The 24,504-nt window shown below is 40.3% G+C and overlaps 1 protein-coding gene across 3 annotated transcripts in view; it reads right to left on the reverse strand.

Annotated features, from left to right (window-relative positions):
* Window positions 1-218: 218 nt before the first annotated feature.
* septin8a (septin 8a) overlaps window positions 219-24,504 on the reverse strand; it is a 31,926-nt gene continuing 7,640 nt past the window's right edge. The window contains exons 2-10 of one of the 3 annotated variants that reach the window (XM_069539552.1): window positions 24,020-24,134; window positions 23,558-23,753; window positions 20,242-20,428; window positions 14,603-14,764; window positions 13,181-13,277; window positions 8,310-8,478; window positions 8,057-8,189; window positions 7,356-7,525; window positions 219-517 (exon numbers count right to left, since the gene is read on the reverse strand). In XM_069539552.1, the coding sequence (XP_069395653.1) occupies window positions 352-517; window positions 7,356-7,525; window positions 8,057-8,189; window positions 8,310-8,478; window positions 13,181-13,277; window positions 14,603-14,764; window positions 20,242-20,428; window positions 23,558-23,753; window positions 24,020-24,134 (1,395 nt within the window). In that variant the 3' untranslated portion in view covers window positions 219-351. Of the gene's footprint in view, window positions 521-3,993; window positions 5,468-7,355; window positions 7,526-8,056; window positions 8,190-8,309; window positions 8,479-13,180; window positions 13,278-14,602; window positions 14,765-20,241; window positions 20,429-23,557; window positions 23,754-24,019; window positions 24,135-24,504 lie in introns of those variants that run through there. The other 2 variants (XM_069539553.1, XM_020097176.2) reach the window with 2 other exon arrangements.

A 24,504-nucleotide genomic window follows, 5' to 3' on the forward strand; every position in this document is an offset into this window, starting at 1 on the left:
CTCTAAGTGTTGAAACAGTGACTGACACTTGAGAACAGAAGAGAGAATCACAGACAGAGACAAGTGTCCTGGGTGGATGAGAATGAAGGGGTGAATGATGTGCTGTCCCTTTTCTTTCTGGTTGGACATTAAATGCTCGGGTGTGTTTGACGTTGATGTGAACGATGAAGTCGTAGATGGATGAATAGATGAGACAGTGATGACATCATTATGCTAACGTTTTGGTCTCATTCCTCTTCCTCTCTCCATTCGTCTCTGTCCCCAGTTCCACGCCCTGCTTGTCTCCAGCCACCCCCACCTCATTCCGTCCATCGGGCTCGGCCCCGGCGCGCTTCCCGTCGGGCCCGGCCCTCAGAAGAGGCCTTCGGGCTTCCAGGCGGCGCTGTGGACCAGGCAGGTGCAGCACTGTATGGCCTGCCACCAGCTTTGGCAGTTCAAGGGCTCCACGTTGGCCTTGGCCATCATCACTTTAGAGCTGGAGGCGCTCACGCCCGAATGGTTCTCCGTCGTCACCGACCTGCTGAAGAAAGCTCAGGTAAGAGAAATGCACAGGACACATGCTTTTCCTCATCAGCTGGTGTTTGAGTGAAGACACGAATCAAGACTTCAGTTTAAGGAAATTTTCTTTTCTTCTTTCTTTGATAACTACATTAAAATCATTATTATTATTATTATAATTATATATTTTTATAATAGTTTGATGTAAAAAAAGAAATCCTTGACTCTTATTGCCAATATACTTATTGCCCTAAAAAAATCCAATATATCTTCTGTTGGTAACAAAAGAATGAACAGCCTATTAATACATAATCTTTTACTTCCGATCATTGGAGTGATCACTACATGTCTGTATTTTTGTAAACTTTTTCAAAACCTTATTTCTCCCACTTCATTGATCACATCTGCATTTGATGAAGGCACAACGTTAACATCACATTCTGATGAACACATGATGCTTTTTACTTCCAAAAACACACTTGTCATCGTCTATGTATTCAGTCCTTCTCATCTAGTGACCCTCACCACAGTGACTTCTATCTTCTTTTGACTATTTGACCAGATTCACTGTTTCTTCCTCTTCCAGGTCGATAGTGCCGAGTTCATCCACTGCAAAGAGACAGTGGACGAGTACCTACACAGCTTGGAGTTCTCGCTGCCGGCCAACGCCATCTACATCTTTGACAGCGCCCAGATCCAGGAGGATGAGCGAGCCTGGAGCCCCACGCAGCACCTCTGGCAGGCCAGGAGGGGGCGTGGCGGCGGCCAGCAGGGGGACACTGACGAGTATTACGACGGTCTTCTGCGTTTGTACGACGAGGAGTCGAACGCGGGCTCAGAGGGAAGCTTGTTCGACTCCCAGCAGAAGAACGTGTCCCCCTGCCCGCCACTGCACCCTGCTGTCAACTAGCTGCACGTTTATTCACAACCATCCATCTCTGTACGAGTGCACAGCGCCCCCTATTCCACGTTTGAGATATTATAAAGTCACATGATAGAGCCTCAATCATTAGTTTCAAAATCCTGATGTTACTCACCTGATGTGATACGTAGCAAATAATTTAAAAGATTTGAGGAAATGAAGGTAGAAATAATTTAGTTGTGACTTCACTTAGGTCAAATTTAAAACCTGTTTTCTTCCCGTCTGTGCACTTGTCGACCAAATGTGAATGTGGGTGTGTGTGTGTTGATCCGTGTATGAGTTCACCGCCGTGCAGGAGAAGTTGAATGTTCCTCCTTGGCGAAGTGTTATTGGTCCATTTACGTTATCTACCTTAGTAACGCCACATTTTTCCATATTTCTTAACCTTTCTGTCCTTTTTACAGCCACCACAAATTTGAGTTCCACACATCGGTGGTGAAGGACGATAATTATGCAGTTGTGTGTGTGTGTGTTTTTTAAGTGCGGTTGAGGCGAAGAAGTTTTTTATGTTTGAGAGTTGATCCTGGTTTTGTTCGTCGGTGCTCAGGTTCCCCCAGAGCCACAAAGCACTTTGAGAAAAAGAGAGATTTTTTTAACACATATATATTTTTTTCTATTTTTATTATTATTTTAATCTTTTACTTGTACTAAACTGTTCTGTCCTGTTTAATTTACTAGTTATTTACAAAAACTACACTTCACCAAAAAAAGCTTTAATTTCATATCAAAATGCTGCAATTTATCTTTCTGTACTGATTTACTTTCATGTTGTTTCTTCTCAAACACGTTTTGAGAAACGAGTTCAACACTCGTCATCATGAGATTATTGGATTACTGATGCAGCATCAAGGTTCTCATTTAAATGTTGATTATTTGTATTAGACATTTAATGGTAGCAACAATAATCCTACTCAACATGTCACGTTGTATATTATACTGTTTTATTTTGTGAATATAACTCGATGTGTAGTTGGTTTGATTATGTTACTGAACTTATCCTTTTCTATGATGTTGGCTGATACGTGTCCACGGGGACGTCACTCCACTGCCAAACAGTCGAAGCCTTTAAACCCTGAACAGATTTAATCTCCATTCTTTCAGCTTGAGGCTGAAATCGTCATTAATGTGAACCGGTTACTGTTTTCGTCACTGTTCAATCTGCTGAGACTGAATGAAAGCCACAGCAGTGACCAATGTAAAGTTTTTTATTTTTTCTTCCATATTCCTCCAGACACTGAGGCAGCTAAATCTCTACTGTTTGTGTTGAAGACAGAAATAAAGCTATGACTTCAAAAGTCTGAACGTGTGAGTCTCTGGTTTGTGAATTTAAAAGGCAGCGACTGGTTCGAGAAAGAAACGGTTGCCATGTTTGGTCCTGAGACAGATGGAGAAACTAAAAGAACAAGTGCCTACGAGCAAACTACTTTAGTCCCTATTCTACTATTGTTACACTGACTGAATAAACTGCATTTAATACTAAAGGATTGTACATGGATTATCTACTGAGTACTACAACTACTACTAATACTACATACACATATATATATAATAACAGCTTTTTTATACTTTACTAAAAGATGATCTGGTGTTGATATTTGATTACACTGAGTCGATAAATACAGTTTTAAAAAATCAATTATATATATTTTTATTTCTAAATAATCATAAGTTAGTAGAGTTAAGTTTTCATCATATCTAACCTTAATTAGTCCAATATTTAATATCAGCAGCTTTGATTTTTTATATTTGACAAGTGTGTGTGTATATACCAACTTATCTGATAACATCACAGCCTCTAATCTCCTAATATCTCCAGTTAACCAGTCTAACAACTGTTTCACGTCCAGCCTGTAGGTAGAGTGTGTACAGTCCCAGAGACTCTTCTGTGAGCAGAGCTCGTGTTCTACAGGACGGAGAGAACACAGAGCTCTGGACAGATTGTGCTGCTGGATCAGATCCAGTGAGGCCTGCAGGTGGTGGCCAGAATAATAACAGTGTTGGCAGAGAAGGATCACAGTCAACAGAGCGATCACAATGAGTCGTTGTAAATACTTCCCGTTACGGTGGTTGTGCAATGGTTCTTCAGAACAAATTTAACATTTGAACAAGGCAGCTCGTTCGACGACTTTGTGACCATTAGATCAAGTGCAGGAATTGATTTATCAGAACTCGACATGTTGCTCAATTTTCTTACCAATTGTTAATTTTCCAATAAGCAAGAATAATTCTCACACACACACACTCTCTCTCTCTCTCTCACACACTCTCTCTCTCTCTCTCTCACACACACACACACACACACACACACACACAGCTGAGCTCAGCAGCATTGTGGTAAAAACAGGGTGGATTATGTGCAGAGCAAGCAAACGTCACTCAGCTCTGCAGCCTAGGATCTCTGAAACAGGAACCACTGTCTATCAAGCTGACAACCTCTGCGTGTTGTGTTGTGCGTGTGTGCGAGAGGGTTTAAGTGTCATCACCTGCCCGTGTGTCACTTTCATCTCCTTCCCGGCAAACAGATCGTGGTAAGAGAGACACATCAAAGCAGAGAAGGGTGGAGGAGGAGGAGGTGGTGGAGGTGCTGGTGGAGCATTTATTTCCAACGACAGACAGTAAATACAGCTGCTCTCATCTCCGAGTATGAACTCTTCTACAGCGAGCTGAGGCTTGTATGTTTTCCTGCATCCTGTGCGTGAGCGTGTGTGTACTGGCTTCATGTTTCTGTGCGTGTCCACTGTCACAACACTCACATCAAGGCGATCAATCGTGGTTTACAGTTAAGTTACATCACTTATTGACAATGTAAACACAACCATGTCTGCTTATTACAATAATATTACAAAAATTAGTACAATTTGCATAAAAGGCTGAGTAAGCTCTAGAAAATATTCACATACATTAATGAGTTAATATGAAACAGCACCAGAATATTGCATACACTTTTATTAAGATTTAAGACTAAGGTTTAGGTCGTCAGTACCGACGTATATGCAGTAAATTATACAATATACAGGTACTCAGTTTTATTGCTTGACATATTGTTATTAAAATGGATTATTTGGGCTCATTGGATACAGGGATTCATTCTCCTGTGAAATGTATTAAATCTAAAGTCTCAAACAAAAAGGTAAACAGACACACCAGGACAACATTTCAAACAGTTTGAGATATTCAGAAAAAACTTTAGGAAAGACTTTTTCACTTATCTTCAATTTAAATGTCAGACCTAATGAACCGTCTGACATCGAACCGTTTCAAACTATAGACTGTTTACAAAGATGTACGACATGTCTCCACTTCCTCTCGTTTTCCAAAGGTGAAGCTAAAATATCCCGGACACAAACACCCCCATCTTGTGTATTTGTAGCCTGACTGACTCAAGATTCATCAAGCATGTGTATGAAGCTGTTTTCAGACGTGACCTCCGAGTTAATCTGGAGAATCGGCTACGGACTGTGACTCCAAATGACGTCAGAGGTACAAGATGGCAGCAGCCGTACCAAGGATTGTTTGGCTTCATTTTTGTGCAGCATGAGGAATTGGAGAATTGGCGTCGTCCATCTTTATAAACAGCCCAGGTTTCAAATATTTGATTCTGGTGTGTAACGCTGTAGTACCAAAAAGCTGAAAAGGGTTGACGGGGTTATAACTTCTTGTTTCTCTATGAATAGCTGAAACAAAACAGAAAATCACAACAAAGGAAAACAAATTGCATATATATATATATATATATATATATATATAAAAAAGTGTCCAAAACAAACGGAACGAGGATCCTGACTAAATGAAACGGCCACTGTTGGCAACTGAACATCTTCTTTTTTTTTTTTCCTTTATTATCTCTCACCATCTTTCATTCTCTTTTCTCCCCTGTGGCTTCATCGTGATCATCCTCCTCAGTGTCTTTGGTCCATGTGCACAATGTAAGATGGAATGTCAAAAAGAAAACAAACAAACAAAAATAAACAGGTGTTGTCGTTGCTATGGTGATGGAGGACAAATCCGTGGTGGTGTGTGGGAGGGTTTACAGCGCCCATAAATTAACTGAAAAACAATGACAAACAATGAAGAAAAGAAATTGGATGAATAAACAACTAGTGAATGGAAACATCAAATTAAGAAGACATTGAAATTCTACAGAAAAACAAAGTTTGTGATGAAGCAAAGTGTGACAGCTCAGAGAAATGAGAAACTGGTGTTAGTGAAGAGAAGAGAAAAGTGTGAGCCATCGACAACTCCACCTGGATTAACTGCAAGAAACTAGATTCTACCTTCAACGTGTTGATCTAGTTTAACTGAAGGTTGGATGTCTGCATGATAGAATGTCCATGATGGAAGATGTGTTTTCTTACAGCAGCAATGAAAGAAGAGTGCGAGAGCGGCCACAAGATGGAGCCACACGTCCTCACTTGAACGCTCAGCCTCAGACTAAAGACTATGAGAAAGTCATGTGCAGATCACATCACTGCAGACCAATGTCTGAAGTGGAGCAAATGTTTGTTTCCAGTCTCCCAGGCAAACTTCAGCTTCAGCTCCTCACAGAACAGTTTGACAATTTACCTGCAGAGACTTAAAAACCTGCTCTGATTATGTAATCCATTAAAACGAGATGAATGACTGGGAGATTTTCTGAAATCTCTTATCGTGATGAGTTCAATCAACATCAAAAATGTAAGAAAATCTAGAGCTGCATTTATAAGCTACACTGAATAAGACAAAATACTTGGCCACCTGAACGTTAAAGCCACATGTGACCGTTGCCCATCTCAGTCTCAGACCAGGGGCATTAATCTGCTGCTGTGACAGCCTCTGCTCTTCAATTCCTCAAAGTGTCGGGTGGGGTTGAGGTCAGGGCTCTACAGTAAGACAGTGATGTCGTTTTGCCAGGAGAAGGGAGGACGCTAGCGAGCAAAGCAGTCTGAACAATTGCTTTTTATGTTGAAATTAGTTTGAACTTGATTTGAAGAAACACTGACAGCTCTACTGCAGACCACATGGGGAAACTTTAAGCATTTTACTGTCTACATTGTTATTTTCTGTATGATTATGATTTACCTTAACTGAAACTAAGGACTCTAGATTCTGTAACAAACGCTGTCACGAGAAAGTAAAGCCTCTTAATCTACAGGAAAAACAGCCCCAGTTCACAAACACTGCAGCCACACAAACCAGAAGAATCTGAGTGTTCCCTGAACGCACCTAGAAACAATCCCTGCTGTCAACTGAATCTCCACACAATGAAAGCAGAGCAGCCAATGTCACATGATGTGTTCACTACAACCGGTTACTCAATAATGCATGTGCTACTCGTCTCTGCAGGTGAACTGTCAGACTGTGGTGAACGAACACAAACCAGTGGCTGTCTGCAAGGTAAGAAATCAAACGTGGGCTATTGAATGGTTTGCAGTGCAGTGAAATATACATGATGTGTACTGAGAGGTAAAAGTAATAGTATTATTTATACCTGGACCACCAGCATCCCCTCACTCAAGGTAGGCTGTATTCTGCATCACATATTTATAAGCCAAGCTTGCTATTGTCTTAGAGTGGGTTTACTGCCTCCTCCCTGAATGTCCTGAATAATTAGAGCGAGGCGAAGGGAAAGAGTGAAAGGACAGGAAATGTTAAGCTTGGGCAGGACATAAAGGGAAGTTCCCTCAACACATGCCAGGTCCTTTATAATGGCAGACATGCTTGTGTATTGGAGATAGCTCAACAGCACATTTGATTTGAGACTCCTGGATGTGACACTTTGCCAAAGCAGAGTGAAACCCTCCAGATATAAAAGAGCTAAAGAGCAAAAAGAGAAGGATTTCAGGCTTTTAGGCACAAATTAAAAAGTCAACAGGATTAGTCAGAGAAAGGAGAAGGGCTGAAAAATAGCAGCTTCCTGTTATGGAAAGAAGGAGAGGTGAGTAAGGGACTGACTTACTTTTTCTTGTCCTTGTCTTTCTTGAGCGGCTGAGATAAGGAGAGTGTCTCGGCTGCCACCTTCTTCCTGTTGAAGGCGTTCATCTCCTCCTCCAGATCTCTCCGCTTCTCCTCCACCTTCCTCTTCTCCTCCTGATGCATCCGCTTCAGCTGCTCGAACTTGTCATGCAGCTGAGAGGGAGGAGACGAGGGTGATGATTGACAGAGGATAACGGGAACAGATTGCGAGCACTGATATTTATTGTGGGTTTTTTAACAATCAACGTGTAAAAGCGTTTGCTCAACACCAAGCTGCAGCGTGAAATCCATTTTTTCAATCAAATTAGGTTATTATTCTATAACAAGCTGATTGTTCCAAAATGTATTTCACATAATTGACAGATATTAAAGATTTAAATTGAATTTGCTTCAATGAATCAGATTCTAGGGCAAAATAAAAATTCATTAGAGAAATTTTTCACTACATAAAACAAAGTAAGTTAGTTGAGCTGCATCATCTTGTTTAATCTGAGATCATGTTTCTTGTGTTTACAGCAGTTACTGTTTCTGACCGGCTGTTAACGAGGACACGTGAAGCATAGTTTAAATGCCATTCTATGGTATCCATAGCAACAGCAACTGCAATAGTTGGAAAAGTAACACCGGCCCTCGCTGGTGAAAGTGAAATTTCTGTCCACAGACATTTCATTTTCCTGGACTCACCTCTCTCTCCTTTTCCTTCAGCTCTGCTTCCGTCTCTTTTACTTTGTTGACGAACATTTGTCGCATTTCTTCCTCTTTGCGCTGCAAGTCGCCCAAGAACTCTTTCCTCTTTGCTTCATACGTCTCTTGCAGGCTGGAGAGAAGAAAACACGGGACAGAGCAGAGGATAGATTAGGTACTGTCTCGAATATCTCCGTGGTTTCAGATATAGTGAGTGTGCATTGAGTTGTGCATGTGTTAAGTCTCTCTCTACCTGAAGGGCTGGCTGTCAGGGTCAGTATCTTTGAAGCCCATTTCTTCTAACTTGCATCGCCGGTACAGCTCGTAATGGCGGGCATGGGTCTGCTCCCTCAGATCCTCCATATTGACCCGGATCAGCATCTCTCGGAGTTTAACAAAGTCGCAGTGGCTCTCATTCTCAACTAAAGAAAAAAAAGAAGACACCACAATAAGGACAGCAGTTGTGATTTACTTTGTTGTTTATGATGACAAATCCTGCTTTGTAAAAATGTTCATGAGTCACAGCTACACACTTGTGTCTTGTTTCTCATTCTGAGTCTTTGCTTCTCACATTTCATTCTGTGCCTGGCTGTCTTTTGTATTTCTTTTAACATATCTTTTACTCTCCATCTGCCACCCTGTCACACTTCCTCCCCCTCCCTCTCCATCACTCTCTCCAAAGCAGGAGATCTGTAGAGAACTAGCGCACTACACACTAAAACACATTAGATATCAATCAAACCAAATCTATCATATTTTGCCAACAAATAGAATTTAACACGTGAGATATTCTACATTTTTACTTCTGGAGCGACTTTAACAACTTTAGTTTCATGTCTGAGTGACTTTCACAGTTAAATGAATTCATGGAGAGGAAAGGGCAGTTAAGTGTTTCCTGCCTGACAGACTGACAGCCGAGGGAGGGGGGGGCATCATTTCCATCCTGATGAAGCCTTTTTGCTCATAGGTCACCTCACTTAACTCCACCAGAACAATACAGGCTGTTCTGGAAATTTCAAAAGTTGATTTTTTTTTTTGCTTGGTTCGAGGCCAGAACAAAGGTCGATGTGGGACTATAAGATGGACTGAAGCCATGGGTACTATGAAAAAATAGTCAGGACTATATACAATTATACAATGATGTACTTCACAGCTGCTGGAGCTGAATTAACAGTCGGTGATTGACGCAGGTCTGATGGTGCTCCACAAACTCGATAGAAAAGTACTGAGAGCTTCCTCCCCACACACTCCACTGATGCTCGAATCCCACTCAGTTCATTCGTTTGGAATGTCTCCCGACGGCCCACAATAGATATATAAATCCCTTATCACTAACATTTATGCAGAGGGCAGGGAAAGGAAAATATGTGAAACTTTTATAAAGTATGTTTAAGACTTAAATTCAATGTTATCTAAGTCAAATAGCCAGACTTCCCTGCTGCTGGCTCAAATTCTACACAAGTAAAAACACTCCTCCCTTTTAGTTTTTCTTTCTTGGCTTTATTTTTCTCCTATTTACAGACTTGAAATGACCTTAGAGTCAAAATGGAAACTAGAAAACTCTTAATGATAATTGGATCTGCTCAATCGCATCCAATTTTTAAATGAGGACCACAAGAACCTGGAGCGTGTAACTCAAAACATCGGCCAAATGATCTCGACAAAACAAGAGAAGAGTGGCCTGTTAAAACAGACATGTGATGTCAAAGGGAAAAAAATATTTTCCCCTTTCAAGAAGAAAATGTGATCAACCTGTTTGCGGAGCTCAGAGATTTTCTGTTGTGTCAGATCTGATGTGTGCGGAGGCCAAGTGCACATGAAGAGAGGAGGCACGTGGTATCTCGGCCGCAGAAACGTATGCCATTAACTCAGAGGGGAGGCAGCGGTGATGGGATGTATGTTGTGTTTAAATACCACCACAAGCTGTGAGCTCGGAGGATGTAAAGACGGCAATAATTATATCGGCAATGTCCAGTTAGCGTGGCATTTAGCTTCTCCTGGTGGAAAACGCAATGAAAGCAGTGCAAGATAGTAGAACCACACTGCAGCATAAAAAGTGTCAGAGTGCTGGAACTTTCCTTCATTAGATTCAAATAAATGAATCAAATGAACAAACACTGACTCTTCTACTTCACGCTGCATCTGTGTGAATCGCTCGCTCTTATTTTTACTCAAATTTGCTCGTTAACCACACGTCATTAGAGGGAGAATACAAGTTAAAAAAAGAAATGAACAGTTCTCTGAGGCAGCGTCCAGGCTACTGGCAGTGCCTCTTCATTTGGCATCTAATGGTCTCTTTGCAGTAGCCTCCCTGCTGAGGGCTGAACTAGAGCCAATCCTGTGACTGACTGCAGCACTGAGCCCTCGAGATATCTGAGCACAGGCTCCACAAAAACACACACTGATACAAATGGATTACAGAGACATGCTGCAAACAAATAAAGACAAATGAGTAAAATGAAATGTAGCAGAAACATCATGTTGACTCAATGAACACTGAAACGTTGTGTCACAGGCTGATCTTCAGCTTCTGTGGTTTTGCTTAACTTTATCTAAATTATTAAAACGAACTCCTGAGCTCAGTGGTAAATAATCATAATATATCGGAAGGTTTTATGCAACGTATGAGCAAAATTGAAATAGAAAATTAGTTTTTAGTGTCGGAGAAGCTCAATATCTTTAATTACATACTCCTAAAATTAACATAATTATTATTTTTTTCACCCCAAACCAGAGGATGACATTTGAATGTTAAAGTGATTTATCTTTATAAATCACTAACTTTTCCTTACTTGAGAATTACAACAAGGATGAAATGGTTGATTGTGAGTGTTCATCACTTCACAAGCGAGTAGACCGATGGGCTATTTGCACATAGAAACACACTGCATGTAGTAAAACTTTTTATGCTTGGCAAAGGTCAAAATGTCTATTGTTAAAAGCAAAATGCAACAAAGTGCAAAGATAACAGACATTTAAAAAAATTACGACGTAGACGAAGCATCCCAGTCGAGGTGAAAGGACCTTCCTCAGATCAACACATAAAACAAATGTAAATCCCATCTTTAAATGATGTCATTAAATATGTCTAAAAGTTACAATATGCAAACATACACTGTTGATGCACAGAAGAAATAACACACAGTAGCTTGCAATGAAGAAACACGCTGTCTGTCTGTCACAGACGTCTGGAGTTCAGAGAAAACAGAGCACTGAGATTCGAAGGAAAGATAACACACACACACACACACACACACACACACACACACACACACACACACACACACACACACACACACACACACACACACACACACACACACACACACACACACACACACACACACACACACACACACACACACACACACACACACACAGTCTTTCCACTGTCTTCTCTCACATCGGTGGAAATTTCCCATGGCTCTTTAAGAGGTTACCATAACCCATCTCCATGTCATCTGGCATCTACAAGCTGTTTGTACGGATACAGACCCTCCTTTCAGTGGACCGAGTATCGTAAAACACAAACACTACTGTCTTCCTCGGCCCCTGCCCTCATGACAAACTGCGGTGTGTGTATGGTGAACCATCAGTTTGCAAGTCTGCCCGACTATTAGCAAGAAAGCAAAACAGTGTCCGAGTGTGACATCCCATTTCTCATTTCTGCTGTCAGACAGAGATGTGTGACGGTGATAGGATGATAAGATGGAGACATTAACAAAACTCCTCAAGATATCACATTCAAATCTTAAGATGCAGAAGAACACTAAACAGCATCATCACACAGCCTCAGTGACTGAATGTCAGAAATCTGATCTCTAAGTTTTAAACATCAGGTTTAAGTAAAACATTCAGCAGAAACTGGACTGGACTTTTGCCTCATTGTGACTGATGGAGCCAGAGGAATCTGTCCCCAAGGGGACATGCAGCAGGATTTATAAATAACCATGGAGTGTCTTCTGAGGGATGAAGAATGAGCGTTGTCAGTGGGTAATGGAGAGAGAGAAAAGGAAGAGTGTGAGGGCAGTAAACAGAAGAGAGGAACGGAGGGAGCGATGGTCTGAGGGAATGAGAGAGAATAACTCCCATCTGAGCAGTAATATTCTCACGGCACAACTCTGACTGATGCTATTAAATTAAGCTGTTTACCCACAATGACAAACACAGAGGAATGAGCCATGGGAAACAAAGGTCCCTGACACAAAAGGTGACGTCTCCAGGGGCAACGTGCACACGCAGACATTCGAGGGCAAGGCAACATTTGGTACATGCACGCAAAGAAGATATGCATCACCATGGGCATCACACACACACACACACAAAAAAACAAAACAATCCCCACTCACTCGCCCTCATCTCACAGTGTCACTCCTCATGAAGTCACACTCACAGCTGTGCAGGGCACCGCACATTGAGAGGGAGGGTATAAATAAACAAGAAAATGGCGGGACACACTCGCCCCTCTGACACGAGCAGGAAACATCTCTCACTGTGGATACTGATTAAGAGGCTTGAACGTTCAGCTGTTGAGTTACACTGCATGTCGTTTCTCCACATCTACAACATATCCTCACCAGAACCAGCGTTTGGTGTAAAATACATCCTGCACTCTTCTAGACTGAAGGGCAGGATTTAATGTTGCTATTATGATGGACTGTAAAATGAAAATGTTGCAGTTTGCCTATTCCCATGCATCTGTGTCTCTATAGAAGCTTTTCCACTGGAGAAAAAACAAACAACACCTACTAACATATTTATTAACAGATATTCACTTTCATTCTCACCATAAAAGAAGAACAGAAAACAATGCACTAAAGAGAGTGAACTATTTTTTTAATTTGCTGTTTATTGACAAATCGATTAATAGCACAATTGTCGCAGTACTTCCTCAGACTAATGGTAATGAATCAGTGGTATGATAAAAACAGCACACTCCCACCTTCAGACTGGTGTTTTTATGATCACACCACACGAGTACCAACATCACAGTGTGGCCTCTTTCTGTCTCGGCCTGGAGAAAGGAGCTAAACATCAGCTGACCCCTCGCTGTTGAGTTTGCTTGAGAAACCCAAACATCCACACGCAGACAACATGATTAACTTGCTTGTAAATGCTTCTCACCTTGCACAACACCCCAGGGGTACTGTCTGGCCCTCACGGTTTTGTTCCCCACTTTGACCTCTTCCAAGCTCCCCACCACAGCGAACGGCAGATGGGCCTGCACGGGAAAAAAGGTGTGTTAGAAAGGTCAAGAGGTCACATGGGTTACTGCAAGCATAACAAGGTACTGATCCCTGGCTATATTTCCTCTGGGGTTACACTTCCTCTGAGATTTCTTTCCCCTGGTTGCTTCATGCCAGGGTTCAAAGTCTTAACATCCCAGATTTCACTGGACACAAGCATGGTGCTAATAATTCAACAGAGGGGATTAATGAAAATGGAGTGGTCTTTTCACTGTGGCTGTCCTCTCTCTTATCTTTCACAACCAGACCACACCAGAGCGACTTGTAAACACGCTGGCACACGAGCTGCAGCAGACTGCTGTTTTAAGTTCTAAATGTGGCTCAGTGGAGGTGGTAGGGGGCTATTTGTTGCAGTGATTAAACACACACACACTTTCTCTTTGCTGTAAACCCGTTGGGTTTGACATGTAGGCATCAGAGGGGAAAACATGCCCAACAGCAACCTCAAAAATTAGGTGGTGAGTTGAAACCAGCTGGCTGGTTGCAGCTCAGAGGAACGAGCTGTTGGGTGTGGGCGTTGCTGTAACCAGCTATGAATAGATGGGGACACTGTACAAGCAGCGTGCCTGGGAGGACCACCACCATATTTCCATGCAGTATTACTTATCAATAAGAGAATTAACTGTGTCTGTTCAAACTCCACACAAAACTTAATATATAATTTGAACTAAAAAGTCTAAATATGAATTTTAGAAAATGTCTCTGTGGTAGCTACCTGAGAAAAGGTTTTTTTAATTATATATCTACTCGGTTTATTTTCAGTATCTGACTTATATTGACAAATGTGTAAATGAAAACAATAACCCAGTTGTAGGAAAGAATGTGTGCCACCAAATTCATAAATTCTTTTATTAGGGAAAAAATGGGGAATTAGTATCGTTAAACAGAGCTTCTGTTAAATTCAGCTATTTATAACATCTATATATATATATATATGTACTGCATGTCCACGCACATGCAGAGGAACAGCTTGTATTTGGAAATATTTTTAGTGTTTTTTTCCTTTGTACATAGTTACAGATTTGTGTCTCTATAACATTAAAGTTGAGCACATATGTTAAAAGTCAATAAAAAAGCGTCAGCACATGCTGCCATCACCAGATGTGTTACACATGTGGTGCCTGAGAGTGCAAGTCTTAAAAACACAATCCTGTACAATAAAGCAATTTTGAGATGAATGTAAAAGGTTTAAAAAACTATTATTTTGTTATCATCCAAACAAAACACATATGCTGGTGTGTTCAGTCTATTAAAAAGATTGAGTGTGTGAGTGTTTCTGGGTTGTAGCAGCATTACTTACGTTCATGGAGGCGTTGATCTCACTCACTGTTTCGTCGTCGGTTGGGAACTGATATATCTGGACGCCGTTGCTCACCAGCTCACTCATAATCTTTATCTTGAATTTATGGAGCTCACTCTTGGAGATTGTGTCCGCTTTGGCAATGATGGGAATGATGTTGACCTGAGGAGAGGATAAGAAAAATATAGAGCTAAGAGTTGGCTCAGATATGTGTCACAAACAGTTTTATTTTTACGTGATTATTTTGTTAAACCTGGTTCGATGACAGGACAATTTTTAATTTTAAGATGCACAGACAACAAACCACAAGTTTTCACTAATTTATAAATTGGCTTTTCGCCTGATTGTTATTGTTGTTGCTTTAGATTCAAAATGAATAAAGGAACAAATCGTCAAATATTCATATTGATCAGCCGAATCTGATTTCACCGGCAAGATTTTTAAAGGTACAGTGTGTAGAACTTTATGATATCTAGTGTTGAAATTGCATGTTGCAGCTGAACACTCCTCACCAAGTCTCCTCACATCATGAGAATTATTCTACATTAAATTTCTGCCAATAGTTCCCTTTCACCTAAATCTTACACACTGGACCTTTAAGTAGGTACAGGCCTAAAGTAAACACTGTAAAAAAAGCTAATTTACAACATCATCAAAAACACAAACCGAACATGTCTGAGGAAGAAAAAGATCATATGCAGCTAAACTATACATTAAAAATAAGCTCAGTCGAATCCCCAATGGATAAATTAAACAAACAGTGATTATGAAAACAAACTAGGCTCCATGTCCAACCAGCTGCAGATGTACAGAAACAAACAGTGGGTCTGCATTCCTCTGTGTGGCTGCATTACCCAAATCTCTAACCAGGGGGGGATGGGGGAGGATTCCTGCAGATTCACTCATCAATTCCATACTGTGCCTCTCAGAGCAGGAGCCAGTGCTTGTTACAAGTCAGATTACAGGCTCATCATACTTATCTGGATCATTAATTTACAGCAGGTCAGCTAGTATCACGTTGCATCCCTTATTAAATAAACCAACTTTATTAATTGCTTTAATTCAGTGGAGTAAAAATTGTCTTTGGAGGGACGGGTTAGTGATATTTGCTGATTTCCCATAACCAGGATTTCCCAGCTGGCCAAAGATATTCCTAAAAAAGTACTCAGTGTTTGTTCTGAGAAACAGAGGACGCCAGTAATGCAGCTGTGACCACATCAAAACAGTTCACATGTAAGACAATCAGTAGAAAAATAAAAATCACACAGTGGCTTGATATTTCTGGCACCTTTTGTTTTTATCTTATATGAACAGACTGAGGAAAACATCAGTGTTCTGAGCCTTAGTTATGTCAAAAATATGTGGGAAAAAAGCTCTTTTTTTTTAACTACATTTCCCATAGTCTGGAGGCCACAGGGGACGTAAACACTGAGTACAATGTTGTCATGGAGATAGATAGATAGATAGATAGATAGATAGATAGATAGATAGATAGATAGATAGATAGCTGTGGATGAAAACTTAAGGCAAATTTATTGCTGGTTTCTTTACATTATGGAAAACTGGTAGAATTAATATATATCATTCTTGATGAAGGTGACTGTTACTTTGAGAATTAAAAAGTGTGATGATCCTCGGGCAAGTTTTGTTAATTGGATCATTTTCTCCACAAATTCAAAGTTGATCTATTGACATTACCCACCAAAATCAGAGGGTGGTAGGAAAATATCAACTCTTGTTTTCAAATGGCATTTACAAACTGAATCCTCTGCAACATACTATTGGATAATAAACAAAAAATGGTTTCCTCTTTTTCAAGGAAAATCTTAATTCAACACAAACCACACTTGCTCTACTGGGCCTTCTACCGTCCTCTGTGGAGAGTATTGATTCATAACAAGAAAAACACTATTGTCTAGCCTTTCACAACAAATCTTCAGTCTGAGGGGAAAGCGGTTCCTGGTCAGCTTCCTCTGCTTTTCCTGTGACAGGGCAATCTGGCAGACAGGACAGGATCTGTTCCTTTATCTTTAGTGTCCAGATTGATGCTAATATTCACACAGTAATGCTTCCACTGACGAGGATTCAGCACAGAAAGCAAAAATTAGTAACCGAACAAGCTGATCAACAGAAATGTTTGTCATCAATCCTATTTCTTCTTCTTCTTTGATGATTTTCTCAGTTTTATATCTACAGACCTAAATTGTGGATTTGGGGTCTGTGAATACAGAAAGCTACTTTTAACTATTGCAACCATTTCACAGACACAACAGTGAATCAGGTCATTGAAAAATAACCAGTATGATGAATCAATGTTAAATAAGTTGCGGAAACAACACTTGGTTGGGCAACTTTCTTTTGTCAACCTGTAGACAAAAGTTTGATACAGAAATAAAACTGCAAACAGGGTAAATGCTGATGTGATGAGTATCTGCAGGATTTACTGAATGCAAAACATTCAATCTGTAAGAGAGACCACTGTGTCAACAAGCGAGTCAAACAAAACGTTGTCACATCCACACTGTGGTCGCTCAACACTGGCCTGGTTTCAGATAAAACACTGGTCATATACTGCACATTGTGGAAAGATTGCGTGGACAGAGTCACTGAGGTCAGAGCGGTGTTCACACTGAGGCCACCCACTGAGGCTAAAAACTGAGTCCATTGTTGCACAACGCTGTAAATCACTTTAGATAGAAGGGCCTGCTGTCACTTTAAAAGTATCAACAATTTCTGATGCCGTGCAACTGTAAAACAGTGAATATTAAATATGTCTTTAATAGCCACACTGGAGTTCGGTTCATGGGGCATTTAGCAGCAGTAAGCAGCTTTTCTCCCACTCATATTATTGCAGAGTATCACAGGTAAGCTGCTGTCCGATAGCAAACACATTTAACTTGTGTTAACTGCTTTTTCTCTGGTTCATATAAAAAGGAATCAAAATTATATATATTTGGATCAGGAAAGAAACCATGACTTGGTCCAAAGCAGGGGATTCAGAGAGTTGGCTGTGTGTGTTGTGGAGGTTTGGATGGTGTCAGGAGCCAGTTGGCAAACACGTGGTGGCAGGTTTTGATCGCTCTGTTGGCTGGTAATGACGGCACAGAGGCTCTGTGGTCAGCAGCACTGTCACCTCACAGCAAGAAACGGCCTGAATTTGAATCTCACACCCATCGTTGGGTTTATGTAGGTTTCCTCTCACGTCATAAATCAAAATCATCACGTATTATCTTAAGACTTAAGAATGTTAAGATTATTATAAAGAATTTGTGAGTTAAAACATTACAAATAACTCCAAAGACACACTGTGCAATACATTTAAAAAATGTTTCCTGGATTGCTAAAAAAAACTATGAACTGTCCCTGTGGAGTGAGTTGAGTGAGGTAGCTGGGTCACTATTTTGAAGAGCTTCAGGAGACACGTGGCAGAGATGCGCAGCCGTGCGTTGACAGTTGGCAGAGGTAAGCCAGCAGGTTTCCATCACAAGCTGACCATCTGCTTTGTTCTGGATTTATTATCATTGCATCAACAGACACAAACAGGACTAAAGCTGCCACTTTGTCCTTCCTACCACAGGGCTATTAGTGGATGTATCGTATGCATACACACTGAAGGACTGTGGGGGCAGAAAGCAAAACCCTCAGAGTGAGGGAGCAGTAAATCAATTTGACTAATGTATTTAAATTCAACCGTGGCACAGTTTTATGGATGGATGTAACCAAGTGTATGCACAAAAACACATACAAAGGCAACAAAAACCTAGTATATAGCTGGACCTTGTTTATTCAATGAGCAAAACTGACAATGTGGCTGCTGTACAAATGCAATACACCAATTAGCATTTCCATGTCATCATTGCAAAATAATTACATTCTGCCTCGTGTCAGCCGGTTTCACTGCTTTATTTGTTAGCACATTTTGGGCTATGGAGCCGGCAGGGTAAAGTCTGTTTGATGTAAAATTCATCTGACATGTGTGATGACACACACAACTACTCCGGGTGATGTCTAGAAAAGTTTCAGGGATGCGGTGCATGTGTGAACTTTTGTGTCTGACACTGCGCACAGCCTCAGACTGGGCAACAAACTGCATCTCTCTGCCAATCGCTGAGGAGAATAGACACAGAGAAAGGTCCGATTCTCACTCGCAGGGCGCCACTGGCGACTGTCTTCCCCAGAAAGAAGTCGATAAATTTGTTGCTGGGTGCTTTCTAAAAAAAAAGTCACTAAAGAAGTCAGGGAAAGTCTGGAAATCTGGCAACCAATGTTAACTTGGCAGTAAATGGCCTGTAAATCTTATACAAACTGTTAGCAAATCTATTTTGAAAGAGCAATGGCCAATGGGAAAACAAAACTCGACCAATGATGTAACTTCAGTCAGCGTCACAGAGCACTCACTCAGTCAAGGACATTTCGAGGATGTAGCAAGAAGAAAATAGATGCTACTTTACTTTACATTCAGTTTTGTCAGTTCAAGTCTCAGTTCCTGATCTTGAAAATAGTGATAGATCTATTTTTCTCTCATTGTGTATCCGTTGCATACAGAAATAAAGTAAACATGTGTTTTCCACACTGACCAAACTTTGACATCATGATTGAAGATGAAGAATCACTCTGAATGTGTTTAGCTGTGTTTAAGGCACTGAGCAGCTTTGAATCTTTTTTTTTTTACAAAATGTCAACAGGTAGACTTTATGTGTGTTGTAAAGAAATATGGTGGAACTAAACCTTTCATAGAAGAATTCAAGAGAAACCCTAGCAAAGAACAACTATCGTTTTTTAACTATCGTTTTTTCCACAACATTAAAATATGAAATGGCTGCAGCTTAGACTTTATATTTCCCTTGTTTTCCAAGCCTTACTCTCACCCCTCCTCCCCTCTGTCATGCCCCAAGTGTTGTTGTGATGAGATTTTTCCCACCAGTTGTCTAATTGAGGCCACGCCAGTGATGGTGTCTCCAGTGAGCTGCACTCATTGAGTGTATGGCAAAACACGAAACCACTGACCAATAAGCTGTGTAGTAATACTCACAAGAGCAATAAAAAAAAGTCAGAAATCAATATGACTCTGAATGTGACTATTGACTCATATAGAGCATTGTGTTGTCCTATGAAAATGTCAAAGCGGAACACAGCATAACAAGGATGCATTACAACAATAACTGATGAGTTCTATCTTGAATGCATTTCTATTTTATGGATGAGACATAAAAAATGTGACACATCTGCCTCCTCAACAGGTCTTCCCAAATATCTGGATATAACTGTTGGCGTCCAAACCTCAATCTTTTTCCACAGAAACAGCCAAAGTTCACTCCAAAGAACGGCATGTGAACTTGTCATGAAATCCTATGCGCTGAAATGGAAGCTTTGCACGTTCAGTTCACTGAAACGTTTTACTTTTCAGCTTTGTTCTTTTAGGACACAGGGTCCACACCCTTGCTCAGGGATCAAGGATATCCGTGTCTCAGTGAAACGCACACTGGTCCCAGTAAAAGGGAGATCAGGTTTCGGTAGACTGATACTATTCACACTCAATGGGAACTGACTCGGGGTGTGAGTGTGCTTTTTGCCAAAGGGGAAAAGAATAGCACGTATATAAACATATGGATGTGTGTTTGTGTTTCTGTTGTGTGTACCTTGCTGTCCAGTTTTTTCATAGTGACAAGGTCCAGAGACTTGAGGGAGTGTCCTGTTGGGGCGATGAAATAAAGGCAAATGTGGATCCTGGTGTCGTGGTAGTTAAACAGCGAGCGCTTGATCTTCAGCTCCTCCTGGAGATAGTTTTCAAACTGAGTGTCGATGTAGTCAACGATGGGCTTGTAGCTGTGAAGAAGACAGCCAAAGAGAGAACCATGAGGATTTACGACTTTGGTGAAGCACAAAAAAATGTATCTGCACTCTTGTTTGTGCTCTGGTAATAATATGGACTCGTCACTTGGGAAATGAACTGGAGACAGTTATGTTTGCAGAAACTATGCAAACTGATTCTATGCCAAGATTTCAGCTTAGAGTTGTACAGCTTAGTGCTGCATGAACTTTATGTCCTGCATATGGGAGTCTGGATAAAACCAATCACAGAGGCTGCAAAATATCCTGTCTGCTCTCACAGCACTGTGATGACCTGCGGACTCAACAGTATCAACAGTAAATCAATGAAAACTAAGAATAGACAATCTGAAAATATCTAACTTTTCTGATATTTTCGTATGAGCTCTCTATGACATGAACCAAAAATAACATCTTTAGATACAGCAGTTTCTTTTTTTGAAAGTAGATTTCAAAAACATCTGTCAAAAAGTCCAATTAAAAATTCACTGTTCTGGACATGTCAGGATTTCTGATTCAGAAAACATTCAGAAACATTATTATCAGCTGGGATGAATAAAATCATATTTCCTAAAATGACAGTAACAACTGTCTCTTGCTGGTGTTTCCTAAGGAATATTTTTAGTTTTTTCCATTTGGATGCACTGTTAACACACTTCTAGTTGCAATGAGTAAATCAAAACAAGACAATTCAATTAGGCCAGACTGTAAGAGCCGTTTGATTCTGCACTTCTCTCTCACTGCAGCAATTATCAAGTTTATCTGTGACTAAATAGCAAATGATTAAGTGATTATTACAAATGATAAAATTATGCTTGCAAATGCAGCAGCACAGTTTGTCTCTGTAAGTTGTTTTTAATATATTTCAACAGCACAACAGTCACCAGTCTAACAGGAAGGGATACGAGACGGTTCAAAGATGTTTCAGATTACATTCACATTAGACTTGAAATCTGCAGCTTTAGTTGATTTACTTAAGACACATTAAAGGGGGATTTAACAACCATTAAACAATTAGCCACGTATTTAATAAACTGCACAATGCTGCCTGAATGCAAGTCTCTTTCAAGTGAATTGATTGTTTGTCACCATAGATTCAAGTCACTAAACCAAATGGCATTTTCAGACAATTTATCTCTGCGTTTGTAATAATCTGTGTTGGAGATGTTCAATAAACTTGTTTACTATCCACGATTCCAGCAGCCCAACATCAAAATTATGTTTCCAACAGACGCTGCTCTAGTTCTTGCACAGATGTGGATTCCTTATGTTGTAGAGCCCGACCGATAAACATTGTTAGGAGCCGATACCAAAATAAGGGAGTAAAACATATACATATACTATATATCGGCTGATATATACAACATTATGTTATCAGCGCCTTATGACAAATAAGGGTTAGGCTTAGTAAAAACATGATATTTTACAGCTTAACTTTAAAAACCATTATACATTAATATAAATAAAAAGAAAACAATACATAGTAAATTATATAAAATAAAAAATAATCCTTTTTACATTAAATGTAAATATAAATGCACATATTTTCTGCATTGTTTATTCTATAAAATAAAAGTTTGCATTATAGCAAACATCAACCCTGATACCAATATGTCTGAAAGGCTCATATTTTTCAGCCAACTCATAAATCAGTCGGTCTCTATCACGTTGCTGTGCTTGGCCACGACACAAATACCTCAGTCTCATTGATTCCAGCTGGTGTCACCTCTGCTTTCACATTTACTCCAACTCCCAGTGGTGAGATTTGCAAGCCAATGTGTAACTTTTTATATTTCTACATTGGGTTGAGTGGTTTCTTTGTCTAATCTAGAACAATGTAAACACCAGAGAAAGAAAACAACATCAACAATTACAGAGTTCATTGTGTCAAACTCATAGTTACGGACATGAATCAGATCTTTGATTTATAAACGAGTGACAACAGTAAACCAAAATTATTGCTTACTACTAAGATCTATTGACATGTTTCCATGTTAACAATGATATTGTTCAATGGTCATAACCTAAATTAACAACCAACCGTCTTGATTATCACGTTCCATGTTCTATTTAGCTGAGAGTGAGATTCAAGTAAACAATGATTCTGTATCCTCAGCCAGAACCATGTTAACAGTCGTCTGTTCACTCCCATCGCATGTATCTTCAATCTTCTCTGTGGAATGCACCAACTCTGACCTTTGGGAGCTCTCTCTGTGTGCATTTACAGTCGGCTGCAGGAGTCTGTCCTTCAGCATGTTGATTTTATACGGCCAGCAGAGAAAGCTGCTATCAAAGGGCGTGAGAGTGCTGCATGCTGGATAGGTCACAACAAGAACATGCCATTCCACAGCTGAATGTTAGATTAGGATAATAAAATCTATTTCTTCTTTATTGCTGCTCCACTTCTTCCTATTTTCATCCTACTGAGAAAAGGAGAATGTGCAGAATTCTGGAATGATGTTGGTCTTTATCTGTTTCTCTAATTTTCATCCCTTGGATCTAATTTACAGCACTGTCATCTTGCAACTAGTGAGGATTTTTAAAAGGAAAGTTTGATTTAGACAGACAGCAAAATCTGTGCTCTGAGTATTTACACATCTGGCCAAAATAATTAATATTATTTATCAGAATATATCAAAACAGTCCTGAGGCAATAAATGACAATGTCGGTCAGATGCACAATGTCTTCTTTATCATGGATGGTTTGGTTTTGTTGATCGAAACCTCTGAGTTTGGCTTAAAAGTGGGTTAAATTTATTGAAGGTTATTTTTAGACATCTAAATTATATTTAAATCAAATCATTCAACATTTTATTCTTTGTTTTACTTCAATGACTAAGCTGCTTCCAGACATGAACTGAAGTCATCATCATCACATTTTCATTTCATTTTCCAGAGGCTGTATGTGAGAACGCAAATGTCCAAGTCAGTTGCTCCTGACATTTTCTGGAACTTTTCCTGCCAGCCCCCTATTAACATGCACTGATTTCATATCTGAAAACAGCTCCAGGATAAAGACTAGCTTCTCATTAGTACGGCAACTATGGGCTGATGTTGACACAGGTTATTTGTATCGTCTAGTCCCGTCACAATTAACATCATCTATTACCATTTCACTGTGCTCACCTGTCCTCTTTGTTGATCTGATCACCGAAGCCAACACTATCAACAATCGTCAGTTTGAGGTGGACGTTGCTTTCTTTAAGGTCGTAAGTTCTTGGCCGCAGATACACGCCGTTCTGGTAATGGCTCGCCTCTTCGTTCTCAAACATGGTGTTGAAAAGTGTGTTCATTAACGTCGACTTGCCAATACCAGTCTCCCCTGCGGATGGCAGCAACCAGAGAGAGATAAGACAGAGAGAGCGAGAGAGTTAGGTGAGTCAGTCTCAGGGGAGGAATTCATCGGCTTTCAGACGTGGCTTTTAAAGACAACACCTGGGTGGCCTGTGCTTTTCTATCATGTCAGAAAATAAACATGTAGAGAAATGTTCGGAAGTTGCAACATGACATTTCTGTCACCAAGTGTATGCAAGACACAACACATTCTGTCGAGCACATGCTGCATACAGGCTGCAGTTTGACACTCACCTACACAGAGAATGTTAAAACAAAATCCCTGAGTGACCGATTTACTGACAAGTTGGTCAGGGAGGCTGTCGAATCCAACATGGCCGCCCAAAGTCAGGTTACGCTTCTCTTCATTCTGAAAGACACAAACAAAAAGAAATATTGAAAAAAAATTCAAAAGTCTGGCTGCATGTGAGGAAAACACAAGGAGAAGACATTAGTCAGAGGTATGAAGAGTTGGGTGGTACAGAGGCTGAAGCCTTCACATTCCTATGCAAATTAACATCAAAGTGCCTTGGTTCATTCTGCAGATGTTAAACCCATCAACTAACACTGAGTTCGGTGGGCAGGGCCTGCTGTGAGGATGAGCTTCAAGAATAATCCTTCACAAGCAGGAGCAGCTACAGACACTTCCACACACTTTGATCGAAACAACCGGACAGATGAGCTGATTCTGAATATGGAAAATGAGAATATCTTCAGACGGGAGTAAAAGTCATTTATAA

The sequence above is a fragment of the Paralichthys olivaceus genome, chromosome 15, assembly GCF_024713975.1.
Source record: "Paralichthys olivaceus isolate ysfri-2021 chromosome 15, ASM2471397v2, whole genome shotgun sequence".
In the NCBI taxonomy this organism is placed as follows: domain Eukaryota; kingdom Metazoa; phylum Chordata; class Actinopteri; order Pleuronectiformes; family Paralichthyidae; genus Paralichthys; species Paralichthys olivaceus.